General features: G+C 46.3%; 1 protein-coding gene across 4 annotated transcripts in view; it reads left to right on the top strand.

Moving 5' to 3' along the window:
* Positions 1-21,024, top strand: part of LOC110505541 (steroid hormone receptor ERR2) — a 65,220-nt gene that overhangs the window by 30,918 nt on the left and 13,278 nt on the right. For all 4 annotated transcript variants that reach the window (XM_036962526.1, XM_036962525.1, XM_036962524.1 and 1 more), the window contains 2 exons: positions 8,902-9,012; positions 9,719-9,880. In XM_036962526.1, the coding sequence (XP_036818421.1) occupies positions 8,902-9,012; positions 9,719-9,880 (273 nt within the window). The remainder of the gene's footprint in view (positions 1-8,901; positions 9,013-9,718; positions 9,881-21,024) is intronic.

The raw sequence follows: 21,024 nt of genomic DNA, 5'->3' as shown, positions 1-21,024 counted from the left end.
CCCGGCATATTGATCCACTAAATGTTTTCCGAACATCTCAGCTCTCTTCCTGTGGATGGTTTTTTAAAGTCACGCCAACTGGGAATTCAATGACAATTAAACATGCTGCCGATGGATTTATCTGGCTCGGTTTCTTCCCCCCTGCCAGGCCCCGTGAGACCCCAGGCTGGGCTGCTCCTTCCGGGGAGGCCCCGGCCCACGGCCACAGCCCGCTAGGCCCCTACCTACCTGGCCCCAACCCCATGCATTACTGCTCCTTTATTCCCCTCCCCTCCTCACTTGTTGGTCTCGCCAAACAGCCAAAACACATGAATAATGAGAGCAGTGTGGCTGGAGAATAGAGAGGAGGTGCCATATGTATTTAGCTGGCCGCTGGGAAGAGCTCTTTAAGGGAGCATACTGTACTTTTTGTGTCTTGCTTTTGAGGGAGCGCTGCTGAGAATAGTTCAAGGGGTGCTTATGTTTGACGAAGCGTGATTATCCATCCACTTTCACTGTACTACAGAATAGACATGAAGACAAGACTCAGGAGGAGGTGTTCTCTATTATGGGGGCAGAAAAACACAACAAGATGAGTTATTTTATACTCTCTCGGAATACTCCATAGCCTAATTATCATACCTTCAAATATGTTAACTAAACGTAAATAATTGTTCATGTTGTTTTGTTCGTCCCTACCCATCAACATGACACGCAGTATAGCCAGCTTTTACCCCACCCTGTCTCCCTTAATTCACCAGAGACTGGAACGTATATTGTAGATCCTATCCCGTTAGGATGTAGTGATGTAGCGATTTCAAGTCTCCATCTACAGAGTAGCCTATATAGATCTCTGCTTCGTAACAGAATCTCCTCACTGCATGCAGTGAGATAAAGAGACTGGGCCAGAGTCGCATTACTATCTGATGAAAAATGTTTGCCAATATATGATCTGGAGGAATAAGAGACCACAAAATAGGTAGTGATGGCCATAAATGCATGGCCAGTTTCAGGCGGAAGTAAGAGATTGTATAAAGAGAGTGTATAGCTCAAATATGCAGAGAGAGACTTGTCCCAGCATTCTAATGCATACTGTATATTCAGCATATCCACAGATTGAAAACGACCCTCGTTTTTACGGAGTGGGTTTCGCCACCTTTTACCTTTGGCTATATGAAGTCCTGCGGGAACCCAGGCCCCGATCACCCTCTTCTCTCTCACCTCCAGCAGTGTTTTTTTTAAAAAACACAATCAAAACAAGTAAATACATTTCCCAAATGAACAGAAAGATGTGAAATGCATCTAAGCGTGTGTGACACCGATGAGTCTGGTTATGGGGACAGGAGAAGACTCTAGTCCAAGCTCCACGAAGACATCGGCTCAACGCCATGTTCAGAGGCTGGAGATGGTCTGCGCTCATGTGACTGAAGCTGCAGAAAGGTCATCCAGTCAATGGAAAAAACACCTAATTATAACTTTACTGCTCAGCTCCAGCAAAGGTGCAATGCAGTTTCCTACCGTCAGGCGCTCTACGAAACTACAGTACGTTTGAATGGACCACAACACACCTAACCTCTCTATGATACGACTGAATTTCTAGACATTCAGGGAGATCTTGAAAATGCAATGGAATTTTCCCTAAAATCCAATCAAATTTTGTTTGTAACGTGCGCCGAATACAACAAGTGTTTTACTGTGAAATGCTTACTTACAATCCCCTAACCAGCAACGCAGTTCAAGAAATAGAGTTAAGGAAATATTTACTGAATAAACTAAAGTAAAAAATAAAATAAAAAGTACAAAATAAAATTAAATAACAATAACCAGGCTATATGAAGGGGGTACCGGTACCGAGTCAAAGTGCAGGGGTACAGGTTAGTCGAGGTCATTTGTACACGTAAGTAGGGGTAAAGTGACTATGCATAGATAATAAACAGCGAGTAGCAGCAGTGTAAAAACAAAGGGTGGGGGGGGGGGGGGGGGGGGGGGTCAATGTAAATAGTCCGGGTGGCCATTTGATTAGTTGTCCAGCAGTCTTATGGTTTGGGGGTAGAAGCTGTTATGGAGCCTTTTGGAGCTAGACTTGGCACTCTGGTAACGGTTGCCGTGCGGTAACAGAGAGAAGTCTATAACTTGGGTGACTGGAGACTGACATTTTTTGGGGGCCTTCCTCTGGCACTGCCTAGTACATACTGTAGATCCTGGATGGCAGGAAGCTTGGCCCCAGTGATGTATTGGGCCTCAAGTGCCCATGTTAAAGTTATTACTTGATATCTTTGAAACGCAAGGCATTTCAAGGTTTTACCTCCCCTACTGATTAAGCGAGTACATGGTAAAGAATTAGTGCATGTATTTGGTCCATTGGAAAAGGCTCCAGTTTATCTCTGTAGACGTCTTAAGGGAAGTGTAAGGGAAGTGATCTCCAAAGATCAGCAGTCCGCTTAAAGGGGATCTGCCAGAGACTTGAGTTGAATCGCTCTACTTTCCCCCGACTGTATAAAAGAGGAAGTGATCAATAGAAGAATCAAATGTCAGAGGCTACAGGTTTCTCCTCTGATCAATGGAGGGGGATCAGAGCTGAGAGAGAGAGAAAGAGGAACAGATACTATTGAGAGATTACATTGACATCAGTCAGTGGCAGATGCCCTCTGCCCTACCACACACACTACAGTATGCAATCTGTCACCTCTCTGTAATAGGCTACGATCCTGTTATGTTCCGTGGGCTGACAGGTGAGAGCATGACAACAGACGTGAACATGTGTTTTAAAGGAGGGGGGAGTGGTTGATACTCGGTGTACCTCCCTGTATATCACTCTTATTATACGACAGACACACGGTAGAACAACCACATCCCGTTATAGCACTCCTGTTATCCTCACACGAACATTCCGTACACACACGCCACACTACACTCACATATAAACATCACAATACCAGACATATCGAGCCACACGTGGATTCAAGCCAACACATTAGTAAGACACTGACAGCCACTGTGTGGAGATGGGGAATCAATTGTTTGGTTCCATTAGAACCCTAGTCAAATAATGAACATGCAATGAGATTTCAAACAGACCAATGTTTTTCCACGTAGTGTAATTTGGCCTTCAAATGGAGCCTGCATCTTGAGTGGGGAGTGAAGCCAGCATGATGTTACTGCAAGGTGGTATGGTGGCTCGACCACGCTACGGGCAGGTGGATGGAGCATGTGGTGAGAACGTACGTAGGCCTCGGGGTCAGCAGACTGTGGGGCCAATCAGCAGATAGCGATGGGGGGACAATGTGTGACCATTTTTCCGCTGCCCTCGCTCATCACCACTCGCGGTAAAAAATGCTGCAACACGTTACAAGCATGCAAAGCTGGCAACAGGGGCCCTTTAAAATAGTGCTGACGGTAGTTTAGCGGGGCGGCTGCCTTGAAAGGCAGAGTTCAGTTCACCATGCCTTGCCATGTGAACGTCTGATTTTCCCAGCTAAAATAGGGTCCGCTTAAGCCCCCCTTGGCACTGCCAACCATCCCAGACATCCTGACACTTTCCCCAGGGAGAGACACCCAGAACAGGTGAGGGGCTCAAAATAAGGGCCCCTGCCTCGGCCGGCCACACAAAGTGAGTGAAGACAGGCCCTTTTGTAGGAGTGTGCTCTGAGGGGGATTATTATTGTTTTTGGAGAGAAAGAGGAGCCTTGGGTCAGCTGGCCCCAGCCCCCGCCCCTAGCCCGCCGCTAATCCGTGTGCAAATGCCAACCGCCTTGGCCAGAAGCCCTCTACCCTGCATCCTGCTTTGAAGAGCTGACATCCGAGCTCACCGCACACTACCGCCCTCCCTTTACCCACCCACCGGGTGATGGTGCCGGCCGTAAAACACAGTGGTGTCTGGTGATGAGGCAGGACTCACCCCTTTTTACACACACATTCACATTCACACACACACATTCACAGTCACACAGACACATTCACACACACACACACACATTCACATTCCCAGTCACACAGACACATTCACACAGACACATTCACAGACACACAGACACATTCACACAGACACATTCACAGACACACATTCACACACACACACACATTCACAGTCACACAGACACATTCACACAGACACATTCACAGACACACAGACACATTCACACAGACACATTCACAGACACACATTCACACACACACACATTCACAGTCACACAGACACAATCACACAGATACATTCACACACACACATTCACATTCACAATCACACAGGCACATTCACACACACACACATTCACATTCACACACACATTCACACAGACACATTCACACACACACACATTCACACAGACACATTCACACAGACACATTCACATTCACACATACTCATACAATACAGACACACTGGCCACAAGCAAACAATCCAAAGCTTGGTCCATGGCTCACCAAAGTGGGCTTGGCAATGGTATATGGGAGTTTCTCCAAGAGGAGTCAGACACATGGAATGAACTGCTCTACTTCTTTCTCTCTCTCTCTCACACGCCCTTGCTCTTTGTCTCACTGTCTCCACCCGTCCTCCCTTCCTCCCTGTATGGCCCTGTTTGACTGTAAAATGAGACAGGTTAGTGCCAAGCTTTAATTCCTGTCAGCATCTGTTAATTATGGCCGGGACTGTTCTAATTAAAAGAGGCACCCATGTACCTCGGACTCCTCGTCACCGTGGCTTTATGCTGGCTGACATACACAGCCACATGACTAACAGCCCAGCCAGCCCAGCCATCCCAGCCCAGCCAGCCATCCCATCCCAGCCCAGCCAGCCCAGCCATCCCAGCCCAGCCATCCCAGCCCAGCCCAGCCATCCCAGCCCAGCCATCCCATCCCAGCCCAGCCAGCCATCCCATCCCAGCCCAGCCAGCCCAGCCATCCCAGCCCAGCCAGCCAGCCCAGCCATCCCAGCCCAGCCAGCCCAGCCCAGCCAGCCCAGCCATCCTAGCCAGCCATCCCTGCCCAGCCATCCCAGCCCAGCCAGCCCAGCCAGCCCAGCCATCCTAGCCAGCCATCCCAGCCCAGCCAGCCCAGCCAGCCCAGCCCAGCCAGCCCATCCCAGCCCAGCCAGCCCAGCCCTGCCCAGCCATCCCAGCCCAGCCAGCCCAGCCAGCCAGCCAGCCCATCCCAGCCCAGGCCAGCACCACGGGACAGCTCATGGGGTTCATCCATACCACCTGGCTGTATCTGAGCTCCTCAAGAGAGCCCAGAGAAACCGTAGAATGTGGTGACATCACAGTTATCAGCGTTAGGAATTTTCCACTCCTATAGTACCACCAGCAGAAACTGAATCGGAACGCTCCTAAGCACTTAAACCTAGCAGGCACTGACTTGGTGATATCGGAGTCCGTTTTGTCATGAGTTCATACTCAAGGCCTCGTCCCTGAATAGATTTACTGGTCAAATATTTCTTGACACTTTCTTTACATGCTACATGTGAAGGATGTAAAATTGCGAAATGAGGAAGTAGTGATTTGCTGCGAATGATGGGTCTCTGCTGGGAATTGTGGGTAATTAGGTTAGTGGGTTGTCAGTCAGGAAATTGAAAGACAATCCTAATCAGATTTGTGTTTCTAGGGAATCAAATAATTTATATAAGTAGAATAAAATCTCCTTATTCTACTCCTACAAGATAATACTGTTTGCTGTAGCCACCCATGCGTACAGTCTAGCTTGGGGAGAAGGGGGTACAGCTCTGTCAGTGGATGGGGTGAAATTGAAAATTACTGTTTTCATAATCCATTGTTTCAGCCCTTTCTATTGAATGAAGGCTATTCTTTACATACTACGTCATCTCCTTTTTTTCTCCCCAAACACCCCCACTGTCTGTTCCCTGTATCGACCTCTAATCAGCGAACATAGGAACATCCAAACCCATCCTCCACGAGAGTACAGACTAAGGGGAAATTGTATTAGCCTCATTTGCAGTGGCCACACAATGCCCAGCTCTGACACCATCTTTACAGTTATAAAGTGATGAAATCATCAAGCAAGTGCTCTCCCTGCAAGTGATTTTAGCAGAGGGGACTTGGTGCGCTGACAAATGAACCCCTCCCCCTCCCTCTCCTCCTCCTTCTCCTCCACCAGCTAGGCCATACATACTGGATAATACCTCTGATCAGAGGTGCTCTCAAATATAGTTTAGCATCCATTTGTTTAGAGGGTTTAGGTTATACATAATGAATAAATGGATAGGTATTTGCTATACAGGGTTAAGATACATCAGGCACATTCAGCTGTGTGAAGGACAGTGTTCCTGTGGGGCCGCATAGGGTATTGCACAGTATACATAAATGTTTGGCACACTATTAAGTAAAATCATCATACACCGTGCTGTATCAAATAAATGGAACACTACAGATGAAATATTTTAACTATGTGGAAAAGTAATAGGATAGAAAGGACAATGCAAATGGAAACATTCTTATCAAATAATGAGATAATAACTGATGTTATGATGAGGTTGGTGACATTTACAGTATCAGTGCAGGACCTGGTCCCCTATGAGTGGCAGAGAGTGATAAGGCCTCACTCCTGTCCCGTGAAAGAGGGGTGAAATAAGGAGGTTTTATTGGAAAGCTACCCTCTATCTATCTGTCTGTGTAATAACACAGGGTGTCTATAGCACTGTTCCTGTACACAGCCAGACAGTGTATGTATGGGGTTGTGAATTCACTCCAGAGGTGGGACCAAGTCACAAGCAAGTCTCAAGTCACAAGGTCCAAGTCTCAAGTCGAGCAGCAAATACAGTAGAATGGATGGAAAATCGTGCATTCTATGAGCAAGTTAAGTCGAGTCCAGTCACAAATTGTTGCTTGATGCCTCGTTGCTGGTGAGCTTGCAAAGTAGACGGTTCAGATTCTAGAACACCAAACAATTTTTGGAGCTGCAAATTAATTTATGGCAATCCTCTCTCCCAGCAATTTCACATTTGCGCTGTGATTTTCAAACATTTTGCGCCGCAACCCCCAAAAAGGCGTGGTTCAAAGCTTTCGACCCCTCCCCCCGGACGCACATGCAATTTCATCCCATAAATGGTGAAGGTCGTGTGATGTTACATCTTTAGGCATGTGCAGTACCGCTGAGGTACGTAATTATACCCACCCAATCTAGGCCTATCTAAACAATAGAATTGATCAATGAAATCCCAAGGTAGCCTATTGTTTGGAAAAATATCATAATAACATAGGTACTGTGTTTTTGCCAGGCAGAACCGGAGAAAATGAAAGAAGAGCTTTCAGGTCACTAATCTGGGTATGTGCACCCGTCGCTGCGTGCCAATGCTGATGACTGGTCATTGGTCAACAGTCAAGACTAAAACTTTTGGGTTCTTAAACACAGATTAGATGTTTTCTAAACAAAAATGTGGTGCTCTGCCATAGGCCTATGTTAGTGACCAGATCGAATAAGCAAAGGTAGAAATATAGCCCACCCAATCTACCTACCTCATCACCATATTGTTTTTATTTACTTTTCTGCTCTTTTGCACACCAGTATTTCTACTTGCACATCACCATCTGCTCATCTATCACTCCAGTGTTAATTTGCTCAATTGTAATGACTTCGCTATTATGGCCTATTTATTGCCTTACCACCTCACGCCATTTGCACACACTGTATATAGACTTTCTTTTTTCTATTGTGTTATTGACTGTACGCTTGTTTATTCCATGTGTAACTCTGTGTTGTTTGTGTCGCACTGCTTTGCTTTATCTTGGCCAGATCACAGTTGTAAATGAGAACTTGTTCTCAACTAGCCTACCTGGTTAAATAAAGGTGAAATATATATATATATATATATATATTTTTAATTTAAAAAAATAAAAACATGCAAACGGTAGGCTATATGTAGCCAATTAGAACATGTATAACATTTTATATCTCATTCAGACTCACTCGTACACTCGTAATCCCCCAAAGTCTTCTCACTGGACTAGCTCACCCAACCTGTGATGACTGACAGTTTGCTGGTCCAATCAGAAGGCTGAGTGTGCGTTTGTATGCAAATGCAATACTGCCTCTGGATCATTTTGTGGCAATGAAGACACTGTGCCACAAAATGAGTAACAAAGCGTTATAAAACCTGGCCAGATATTTAAGTCACACATCTCAAGTCAAAGTCAAGTCCCGAGTCTTGAGGCACCAAGTCCAAATCAAGTCTCAATTTATTTTATTTTATATCAAGTGTTGTCTCAAGTCACCACATCAAGTCATGTGACTTGACTCCACACCTTGGATTCACTCCTCCTACAGTAGCTACATGGCTAGATGCAGAGGCCCGTTGACAGCTGAGCTCACAGGTACCAGCCTGGTTGCTCATTAGTATTCCGTCTGCCTCACACAAAAAGCCAAATAATTAGAGGGCCAGTCTGTGAGATCATTGACCCTGCGTTAAATATTCATATGTTTAGAGCTCCTTCAGGCTCGGCAGTGTCACAGTAGACCAGCCAGGCATGGACCACATATGGGAACGCAGCGCCAGCCGGCAGTCTCTCTGACACTCCCTGTACTGTACTCTGACCATGCAGACGACAGAACACAGCGATTCCTCTGGACAGACACTCACACCTTAGCTTGGTCAAGTTTCTAGTTTTCATGCTTCCTCATATAACAAGAGGAATACTTTTGATACTGATCATGTAAAACAATCTGAGAAGAGGGTATCTGAGCGTGTGAGGGGGAATTAGACTTGAATGTTTGTTTGTTATTATAGTGTTACTCTCTACCAATAACAATTGACTAATTGTGGGACTACTTTACCCTGCGTAAAATGGTTTCATAATTGTTGTGTTTTCATTATAAACATTCTATGTTGTAGAATTGATTGATTCATTTTATTTGTCAGATTGGTGAAATTGTATTTCCTACTTAAAGGTCTCCTTGCTTCTTGTCATGTGGCAGGTGTACGTCTGGACCGTGTGCGAGGGGGAAGACAGAAGTACAAGAGGAGGATGGATGCAGAGAGCACAGCATACCTGGGCCTCACCCTCCCCCCTCCTGCCAAAAAACCCCGTGAGTACAGCCTTGTCAACTCATTGCCCAACATCTCCCCACAGCACATCCCCTCCCCACAGCCCAACCCCTCCCCACAGCCCATCCTCTCCCCACAGCCCAACCACTCCCCACTGCCCAACCCCTCCCCACAGCCCAACCCCTCACACAGCCCAACCCCTCCCCACAGCCCATCCCCTCCCCACAGCCCAACCCCTCCCCACAGCCCAACCCCTCCCCACAGCCCATCCCCTCCCCACAGCCCAACCCCTCCCCACAGCCCAACCCCTCCCCACAGCCCATCCCCTCCCCACAGCACATCCCCTCCCCACAGCCCAACCCCTCCCCACAGCCCAACCCCTCCCCACAGCCCACATTCAGTTAAAGCATTAATTTTATTCAGACCAAACTCTCTGTTGTCTGTATAGGTGTATTTCCATGGGAGAGAAGTACTAGAGAATATAGGCCAGACAGGCATTGTTCTGGACACAGCTGAGTTATGACAGGTCTCAGAGCGGATGACCGATATTAAACAGTGACTGGGTTCTTAAAGATAGCAGTCCCAGTAACACCATCTCACATAATGTTGAATGTAGAATACGTCATAATTGTACATGTGTGTTCTTCCATGAAAGTACTGTGTGTATCTAAGAGGACAGTACCTGTTTGTGCATCACAGTAATGTGACCTTTGACTATTGTTTTGACCACCTCTGCTTCCTCCTCAGTCACAAAGATAGTGTCCCACCTTCTGGTGGCTGAGCCAGAGAAGATCTACGCCATGCCTGACCCCACCATGCCTGAGAGTGACATCAAGGCCCTGACCACGCTGTGTGACCTGGCTGACCGGGAGCTGGTGGTCATCATTGGCTGGGCCAAGCATATCCCAGGTACGCCCACCCATCTACAGCCACTGCACTAACTGAACACCATAGAACGATATACACTGTGTGTACAAAACATTAAGGGCACCTCCCTATTATTGAGTTTTTCCCCTTTTGCCCTTTTGCATTTTGTCGGGGCATGGACTCTACAAGCTGTCGAAAGCATTCCACAGGGATGGTGGCCCATGTTGACTCCAGTGCTTCCTACAGTTGTGTCAAGTTGGCTGGGTGTCCTTTGGGTGGTGGACCATTCTTGATACACACGGGAAACTGTTGAGCGTGAAAAACCCAGCAGCATTGCAGTTCTTGACACTACCATACCCCGTTCAAAGGCACTTCAATCTTTTGTCTAGCCCATTCACTCTGAATGGCACACATACACAATCCATGTCTCAGTTGTCTCCTCCCTTTTATCTACACTGATTGAAGAGGATTTAACAGGTGACATCAATAAGGGATCATAGCTTTGACCTGGGATCACCTGGTCAGACTGGGTCATGGAAAGAGCAGGTGTACATTCAGTGCATGACACCATTACCTCATGATCACATATAACATACTGTGTAGTTTTAAAACCAACACATGATAGCAGTTTAGATACAGGACCAGCCATTCATTTTGACCGGTGCAATCTGACATCGCGATTAGTCCTGGTCAGTTCCATTTAGAGTAGTAAAACACTTAGGTACCCTCATGATCCTCTATCCTTTATAATCCACGTCCCTCCCTTTGCTCCCAGTGGGTACACACACACACACACACACACACACACACACACACACACACACACACACACACACACACACACACACACACACACGTATGCATGCACAGTCTCACAAATACGCATACAAATGCAGATAATTAATGTCAGAAGCTAGCATGGAGATGGAGACCGTCAAAATGGAGACCGTTTTAAAATAATCAAATATATAGACTCCAGCTAAAATCCCTACTCTGATTGGGAAGGGGCTGTAGCCCGGGTGTCAATATATACCATAACCACAGGACCCTCCCTCTGAAACAAGACTGATCACTCATACACACACACACACACACACACACACACACACACACACACACACACACACACACACACACACACACACACACACACTTCAATTTAATTATTGATAAGCATAATCATGTTTCTCTACTCCATAGGAAGTGTGATAGACAAGGTGTTAGGTTATGAGATGCTGTTGTATTAAGGATGCCACATTCTATGTCAGCAGAGATTCTGCTCCCTTCTAGAGTTTTCTCCTGATTCTGACAGTCAACACATTGCTTAGTGACTCTTTTTGCAACCAGAGCAGATTCTGGCTGATCTTGAGGTTGACCCTCATAACTCTAGAACATTATAGCATGCTAGATATTGAGAGGTAACACACTAAATGACTGTGTCCCTCAGTGTAGCCTCTGTTATGCAGCCTCTGTTATGTAGCCTCTGTATAACAGAGCATACCAGACGTGTGTCTGAGCTGACAGCAGCAGCAGAGGCCCTGCTGTAGTTTAAGCTGGGCCTCTCCTGGTTCTCACCTTGCGTGCAGGACATGTAGGAGTGACAACTGTTCTGTACCTGGAGAGACAGGTGTTCCAGTATTTATCAGAAGAGAAGAGGTGTAGTAGTCAGCTACAGATCTATTAAGGAGATTAGCCCTTTCTCATCCAAACTGTTCGGTACAGCCCATTGTCAGCAGTGCATTGTCAGCAGGGGGAGAGTTTAGCCAAGGAGCTTACCCAGGACTGGATCACACTGACCCAATAACACAGTCCCTTCCATCTACCTGGCCCAAACAAGCCAGCCAGGTACACTACCTCTGGCTAGAATATACAGAGAAAGCACTACCGTTCACCTCTGGCAATCTGCAGGGGTGTAGTATTAATACCCCATACATACACTATCTGTATTATTACAGATAATATTATAGAATTCTGTTAAAATTATTGAATAACTATAAAAGTACATGAGGATGAGTTGAATCCGTTTGATTACCGGTAGGCTACACTCTATTGTCAACTGTAAGGTAGGCTACACTCTATTGTCAACTGTAAGGTAGGCTACACTCTATTGTCAACTGTAAGGTAGGCTACACTCTATTGTCAACTGTAAGGTAGGCTACACTCTATTGTCAACTGTAAGGTAGGCTACACTCTATTGTCAACTGTACGGTAGGCTACACTCTATTGTCAACTGTAAGGTTGTCAGAGCCCTTGCCTCCCTCCCTGTGTTGACATACAGGACAGTAAATATGGCGCGCTAACTACAGTGCTTTGTATGTCAAAGCTTTTAAGTGCTGCGTTAATACAATTATCGTAACCTGCATTGTACAGTGGATAGTTGACTAATCTTAATTGGATTTGCCATGCCTTGTCTGACAACAAGCCCATCATTCTGAATGACTCCATAATGATTGTTTAGCCCAAAACCCAACTGGAAGGCAGACTGTCTGACATTTCTAAATGTGTGGAAATGCTTGGCTTTGCATAGTACTGCTGGAGTACAGCACAAGCTGCAGCGAGATGATTAAACCTAAGTAGATTATTCTGATCTGCCTGTGTACACACGCATGCACACACATGCATGCACTCACACCCACTTTTATCTCTTACCGATTGTTTATATTTACCTGACTACTGGAGTCAACAACAACATCAACGTATTGCATTCAGGGGTTTATACATTTCAATTAAAGAGTCTAAATCCATTTTGTTTTTAAATCATGAATAAAACATAGTGTCAGTACTATGTTGTAATTTACAACCTTTATGCTTGTTTGACCACCCCAAAATGTGCCATAATGTCGTCAAATTAGAATGAAAAGGGAGACTGAAACTGTAACTCCAAAGCTCCCCTGTTCTCCCCTTGGTGAGCTCTGTATTAGGTCATTCCCTCTACACCAGCCATGAAATGGCTGCATAATTGAGTTGTACATGGCTGAACCTGATCAGAGATGGTTCACTGGCTGACCCAGACTCCATGCACTAATACTCTATGCACCAATGGCACCCCAGGGCAGTCTAGCACAGACACAGGGCAGTCTAGCACAGACACAGGGCACAGAGAACCATGTTTTTCTCCCCATCCATTCTCTCTGGGAGGAAAAGAGAGGGAGAAAACTGCTGATTGCATTTTGATAGATTTTCTGGCCTTTGGCAATGGAATTAAAAAGATTAACAGTTCATTATGAAGTGGGCCACATTGATTAGGACATTGACAGATGGGCAATGACCAAAGTCCAAAGGTAACCATTTACAAGTCAAGAAGATTGGCACTTTAGTTCTCCCAATTGATTTTTCATTGCCCCTTTTCTCGGCTAACATTTGAAAAAGTGTTTTAAAAGTGCTGTAATTGGCCGTGGAGTAGAGCTAACCTCGTCTAATTGGAGGGTGATTGAGGAACAGCAAAGTGGTACTATTAGCTTCCGTGAGCGGTATCATTCTCTCACAAGATCCCATATCAATTTGGTGTGTTATCTCTCTAATGTATGGTCTAGAAATACACTTCAATTAACATACTACAGTAGAATTGTACAGTTATACTGTAGCCACACTGAGGATCTCAACCACAGGATTTGACTAACACAATGCATAGTTAAGACTTAATAATTGTTAGTCAATAAGTCCTCACACTGTAGTCAGTGTACTGTCAGTAGACTGAGTTGACCTATCAGGAAGCAAGTTGGTGTTGCAGATGCCTGGCCCAGTTTGCTGTTATCAGCTCTGAGGACCCGGTCCTCTAATGACAGCCTTTACTTTAAATCTGTTACTGATTAATTAGTGATCATTATGAGGCTGTGGATGCCAGCGTCTCTGCTCCAGATAGAGCCAGCAGCAGCAGCAGAGGGAGGGAGGTGGCAAATATGACGGTGGGCTGACGGGGACTGTGGCTGGATCACGGTCATTAAGGCCAGTGTTTGGGGACAATGAGTGATGACTTGCCCCCCTCTCCCCCAAGCTGCATTTCTCTGTGTCCAAGTGGTATAGGAGGAACTTAGGCAGCCCAATTATATATTTTTTCCAAAATTTTTTTGTTTGTTGACCAACCACATCAGATGTTTTCACCTCATGTTTTTGTCAGAGCTGTTCTGATCAGTGACAAAAAGATCAGAATGACCTCTGTGTCTCCTTAACATATTTCCCTCCTTTAGAGTCGTGATGGTCGCAGGGGGGGGGCACTGCTGAACCCCCCCCCCCCCCCCCCCCCCCCCAACCCCTCCAAAACTACCCCCAGCCCCTAATCCAGGAACAGTGTGAACCATGTGCAACCTGCCATGCATGCCACTTGTGCAGGAGGGTTTCATTGTTAGAAGCAGACGTTTGTCACCTGCTGTTTCCAGGGTTGGAGTGTTTTCTGATGGGAATTCTGTGGCGTGATTCTGTGGGTTCACTGAGTGCTGGCTGGTCTCCTCTTGCGGTTTGTGTCTAGTCCACAGACCTAAACCTGGTTGGGTTCATTGTCTTTTTGCATGTTTCAATAGGAATGTAGAACACACTCCATATCCTAGTATTTTACATTTTGTAAGACATTTCATGTAATAACGATATTTTTCAAAATTGTTCAGTTTAAGACAAAACCCAGAATGTCAATTGTCTTTTATCAAATGCAGTTGTAGATTTTTGCTTTGCAGTTACACCCAAACAGCCTAATGAATTGGCCTGGTTCTTGTTCTTATTTATTAATGGTCTTTGGGGATTATCAATCAAATCTACTTGATTCAATTCCAGCCTGTTAGCTCAGTATACAGACTCCATTGGTCATGTAGCTTATGTTTAGTTGTTAGCGGGGAACAAGGCAGTGATGTTTAGGAGATATCACGCCTCTGGTATATGTGAGCTCCCTACACACTCCCATCCCCCTCCTCCCCCACACCCCTCCTCCCCCACAGCCCCCTCTGGGTTTTTTTGTGTTGCTTTGCCATTAAATTGTGAAATCTACTTACTGTGTTGCCAGGCTGATCCTACTCAAGCTGCGTAATCTTCTTGTAATAGAGTGTGAATACTGCCGGGCAATACATCAGCACCTCATCAGTGTACTTTATTAAATATAGACACCAACAGACAGCTCTTAGTATATTCAATTTACCCTCTGACGTAGGCTTCAACACACCAGATAAAGATAGATTGAGCAATCAGGTGGATGCTGAGGCCTGAACCCAGGCAGACAGGCAGGCGAGGGAGCACCATGCTGAGGGGGCTGGGAGATTGAGATGGGGGTGTATCAGATAAGTCCAGGCAGGGAAGGAGACAGGGAGAGAGGAAGGAGAGAATAAGTAGAGAGGCAGGGAGGGAGACAGGGAGAGAGGAAGGAGAGAGGAAGGAAAGAGGCAGGGAGGCAGGGAGAGAAGCAGGGAGGCAGGCAGGGAGAGAGGCAGGGAGGCAGGCAGGCAGGGAGAGAAGCAGGGAGTGAGGCAGGGAGGGAGGCAGGGAGAGAGGCAGGGAGGCTGGCAGGGAAGCAGGCAGGGGGAGAGGCAGGGAGGCAGGCAGGGAGAGAGGCAGGGAGGCAGGCAGGGAGAGAGGCAGGGAGAGAGACAGGGAGAGAGGCAGGGAGAGAGGTAGAGAGAGAGACAGGGAGAGAGGCAGGGAGAGAGGCAGGGAGGCAGGCTGGGAGAGAAGCAGGGAGTGAGGCAGGGAGAGAGGCAGGGAGGCAGGCAGGGAGGGAGGCAGGGAGAGAGGCAGGGAGGGAGAGAGAGAGAGACAGACAGGGAGGGAGAGAGAGGCAGGCAGGGAGAGAAGCAGGGAGAGAGGCAGGGAGGCTGGCAGGGAGAGAGGCAGGCAGGCAGGGAGAGAGGCAGGGAGGCAGGCAGGGAGAGAGGCAGGGAGGCAGGCAGGGAGAGAGGCAGGGAGAGAGACAGGGAGAGAGGCAGGGAGAGAGGCAGGGAGAGAGACAGGGAGAGAGGCAGGGAGGCAGGCTGGGAGAGAAGCAGGGAGTGAGGCAGGGAGAGAGGCAGGGAGAGAGGCAGGGAGGCAGGCAGGGAGGGAGAGAGGCAGGGAGGCAGGCAGGGAGGGAGAGAGAGAGAGAGACAGGCAGGGAGGGAGAGAGAGAGGCAGGCAGGGAGAGAAGCAGGGAGAGAGGCAGGGAGGCTAGCAGGGAGAGAGGCAGGCAGGCAGGGAGAGAGGCAGGGAGGCAGGCAGGGGTGTTTAAAAGTAGGAAAGGGACATCTACCAGGAACAGAGAAGGTTTTGTTTTGTTGCCAAGCTACAAAATGTCACCCGTTTGTATGAGTAGTTACCAGCAAACCGAGCATTAAACGCATTTTATATTTTGATATACATTGTTAACGTCAGCAGGGTATAAATAGTATTAGTAATTTGCAGTGAGGAAGTCCTTCAGAGAGCTGATGATGTGCCTTTAGACATTGTCAGCTAGCTGTCCGTCCCTCATTAAGACGTGTTGCTGGTTGGCAGCAGAGATAAATTATGTGTAATTATGTGAATGATTAAAGTCAGATTCCTCCTGGTCTTTGGGCTAAACAGAGATATATAACACCAAACGAGGGCTGTGGGACCCTTGGGACGGCTAAATACTCCCGAGCCGGGGTCACGGGGTCAGGGGGTGCAGATTAAGACAAGGGGATTACTGTATTTAACGTTATACAACCTCATAACGTTCACAGGCCGCTGGTCAAATCACCCATTCCCAGCTACTTACAACGGGATAATGGTCTGGTTATCATCTTAAAAGTAGAGATAGCTGGCTCTTCAGAAAAGTGAGAGCACTGAACCGTTTAGTCATAGTTTTAACCTGCAAAACAGAGTTGAATTAATTAATTGTCTATCATCCAGCTATATGTGACTTTTAAAACCGATTTCCACTGCTGAAATTCAAGATGTACTGAATTGTATTTGTAACATCATATATGACAGGGTAGTTTGTGTGATGTGTGGGGCACTATGTATCCAGTGAAGGCTTGCAGCAGGCTGACTTGAGCTGTGTGTTGAACGTGTGGCCGAGGCTCAGGGTAAATTATTTATGTCAAGCACAGCAATTTATTACCAAGCAGCTATTGATTGGGTCCCCCTGGCGCTGTCATGTAAATTCAGGAAGAATCATTGCCGTCAGCTGCAGCTTACACACACACACACACTCACACACACACACACACACACACACACACAAGCACGCCAATACACACTTGCGCACAAACATGCACAAACACACATGGCCACTAACATGGCCACACACACAGACGCAAATACTCACATAGATACACACATACACAGGCTTGCACACACATTAGAATCAAAATGACCACACGGCTTTGCTTCTGCTCCAGTCTGTTTGGTATCAAATAAATGTAGTTTTATCAACCTTAAGACCAATGTATAGCTGATCAGGACATATCATTAACAGCACAGCTTCTTGTAATAATATTTTTGAGATGATTTAAATAAGAATGTATCTGTCTCTGAAATAAAAGTAGTAGATTTGTGGATGTTTTAAAAGACTGTTTCTGAAATAAAAGCTTTGATGAGCTAGCTGGACCTCTGTGATTTTTAGGGCTAGTATTGAACTGGAGCCTGGAGAGCACTAGACTGGGCTGAGGTGAGATTGCTGTTGGGCAAAAGTCTTCAGGGCTGGCTTGTCCTTCTGATAGCTAGCCATGATAGATCAGCCCCTGTCCAGCGAGAATTACTCTCTCTCTCTCTATTCCTCTCCATCTCTCTCTTCCTCTCTCTATCTTTCTCTCTCTTCCTTTCCCTCCATCCCTCTCTCTCTCTCTCTCCTTCCCCATCCCTCCCTCCATCTCTTTCCTTTTATCCCTCTCCCTCAATCCCCATCTCTCTCCATGCCTCTCTCTCTCTGTCTCTCTCTCTCTGTCGGACTGTTCAGTAGTTTGATTGAGGGTGAAATACGAGGGGGCTGCAGCTGGAGGGGGCCACCATGCCTCGTAATTACATCTCTTTTTATGACCCGTACTAATGGCCCTCTGGGAGAGGGAAACAATAATAAATTAATAGAATATGAACTGCCGCTCAACAGAAATCTTCAGCATTTAATTTTGGGCCGTCCTTTGCTCTGGCAGATGAAATGCCACCCTGATTAATCTGACGAGTGGTGGACCCAGAGGCAGCCGGCGCGGGGTGGCCTGCCTGGTCTGCCGGAGATATGTCAGAGATATATTAGAGATATGTCAGAGATATGTCGGAGATATGTCAGAGATATGTCAGAGATATGTTAGAGATATGTCAGAGATATGTTAGAGATATGTCAGAGATATGTCAGAGATATGTTAGAGATATGTTAGAGATATGTCAGAGATATGTTAGAGATATGTCGGAGATATGTCAGAGATATGTCAGAGATATGTCGGAGATATGTCGGAGATATGTCAGAGATATGTCGGAGATATGTTAGAGATATGTCGGAGATATGTCAGAGATATGTCGGAGATATGTCAGAGATATGTCAGAGATATGTCGGAGATATGTCAGAGATATGTCAGAGATATGTCGGAGATATGTCAGAGATATGTCGGAGATATGTCGGAGATATGTCGGTTGGGGATTTTGTCTCCCCCCAACTGGCTCTTTACAGTTGTATCCACAATAACAAGCTAAGAATCATAAGATAAACCAAAACATATTTCGACATGTGTTCGTCTCTATAGGATTAACAGATGAGAGCTTAGAGGACATAGGAATGAGACTGTAACAGGACTGTTTTGACAGGGATATTGTTTGAGTATGCAAATTCAGTATAGATAAGTCAGGCCAAATGTGAGGGAGCAGATCAGCTGAGGGAAATGATCTGTCAAAGAAAACAGATTTATTCCTGTCTTATGACTCTCATATGTGATTTATACAAAATATGGCAGTGAAACCCTATTCTAGATTTGCCTTTATCAGCTAGAGAGACCGGCCAAGCTTGTCAATGTTGTTGAAACCATTTCAAGTGGCCGTGTTTATTGAGCTCCATAAACACAAGCAACAAACTGGTGTGATTTTATACTGTGCCAAGCCAAGGACAGGGCTCCTTGTAAGAACGCAGCTGCGGCATGAAGTGAATTAGTCTACTGTTGAAATCAGTCATGGTCTTCAGTGTCTGGACAAGAGGCGAGAAGAGAACATGTTCCCTGTTCACAGCCACCACATGTCTGTCTGTCACCATCTGTAATCCCAGGGAGAGACATTTATCCTGGGGACCTCTTGTCCACATGTAAGGAGAAGGTACATTGTGGTTAAATTGTGATACAGCATAGATGATTCACTAAAACCAACTGTATGTTGAAGTTCCCTTGTGTTTAGTGGATAAAAGAAATACTACATTATAAATGTAATTAAAACGTTATAATGTTAAAGCACGATTCTCTCATAACTTCACAATTCCCTATATGAAAGCTTCCTTAATCAAAATCAATTTAAAAAATAAAGATCTCAGAAATGCCTTTCTTGCCCTCTGCTAGCTTACTCACCCAGTGGACTCAGCAGCCGAGTGGAAAAGGGCCTTCAACCACACAGACAGGCCTTTCAGATTTGGTCAATATTGTGTCATGTTTGGTCAAATCCCACCAAGGCACTGGTGTGGAAATGAAGATGTAAATATTGATATTTCATTAGAGGAAATCACCCACTCCGACGGCACTTAACCGGGCCGCCTTTGGAGCGTGGCGGCCAGAGTGCCATGTGACCTGCGGAGTCGGCAAGTCACTTCATTACTCGATTAAATTGAGTGGAAAACGGCAAGGCAACGACACGAGATTCCATTTGGAGCCATAATTTAGGCCCTGAAGAGAGAGACAGAGCAGGAGGAAAACACCTTCTCTCCATCTCACAACACCAGATTCAATTCAAGGACTTTTAGCGTCAAACGTAATTGCAGGCTGCTGTGTTCAGTGTGTGCATATTGCTGAGAGGTGTCTGGTATAACAGAGGGATTCTGCATTCTCTCGTACAAATCTAGAACAAGTTCTTTCCCTGTGCTGTCACATTGAGGGCAAGGTGTTTGTTCCGCTTGAGTCCTCCTTGGCATTAAAAGTGTGCACAAAGCTTGGGCTGTGATTGCAATGCCAACCTGACGCAGCAATCAGGCTGCACCTTGTCTACACTTGCGTGACAATTTCCTTGCGGTCAGTCCAGATTCTGTCTCACTAATGGCAAGGTACGCCTACTCCAGTGCAGACAGGGATTTATAATGCATTTTGAGGTGTGGTTGCACAGGAATCTGCACTAACCTAGAATTGTGGCTTCATCCTACAATGATATGAATATGTGCTCCTAGCAGATTTGGTAAAGTGTCTGTATTTTGCTGGTCCTGTCTGTGGTTCACATGCCCCTGGCCACCCGGGTTGCCCTGCCCTGCCCTGCCCTGCCCTGGGCACTGCACCTGTCTCTGTCTCTGTTTGATCAGCCTCCATTCTACTGACTATTGATTCCCCTTCACATTGTGAAGGCCCTCACATTACGATCGCAATCTGTTAATGAATGTATCCTCCAGCTCTCCCCTGCTGTGGTCATCACCACGATAAGGGAAATTGAACTCTCAGGTAGCCCCTTTCCTCTCTCTCTCTCTCTCTCTCTCTCTCTCTCTCTCTCTCTCTCTCTCTCTCTTTCGCTCTCTACTTTATTCTATCTGTTTCTCCCCCTTCTCTTTCTATCTCTCTCTCCCTCTCTCCCTCTTTCTCACCCATATGTGTGTGTGTGTGTGTCCACCACAGTGTCAGGGCTGGGGAGATAAACATCACCCTGTGACTCTGTCCCAATGAGATCATTTATATTTAAGAGAAAACATCTGGAGGAGGTGTGGTGAGCGGCCTGGTCAATACTGTAATCTATCACCTCTTAATCACCTGGGAGAAGATAGTATTGCAACAGTAAACTTGTAAAAGCAATCATTTTAAGCAGGCGACGTCGGAGAGGGCTAAAATGTTTTCAGAATGGGGCGCCGTGGGCCCGCTAGACCAGGACAGGAGGGATTGTGGGGGAGGAGGGGATGTGCCCAGTTTATTGACCACTGAAGGGTAGTAAGGGGAAAAAGAGATGAGATGGCTATCTGTTCCTCTCTTCTGTCCAGGTCCTCTTTCTCCTTTTAATTTGTCTGAATTCCCTCACCTCATCTTCAGAGAATCTGTGTGGATGATTGTTTCTTTGTCCATATGTAGAGGTAGCATCCTGTGTGTTTGAAGGCATACGCGTGGGGGTGCTGCGAT

The sequence above is a fragment of the Oncorhynchus mykiss genome, chromosome 25 (assembly GCF_013265735.2).
Source record: "Oncorhynchus mykiss isolate Arlee chromosome 25, USDA_OmykA_1.1, whole genome shotgun sequence".
Lineage (NCBI taxonomy): Eukaryota > Metazoa > Chordata > Actinopteri > Salmoniformes > Salmonidae > Oncorhynchus > Oncorhynchus mykiss.
Note: the sequence above shows the minus strand (reverse complement) of the source record. Positions and strands in the feature narration are given on the sequence as shown.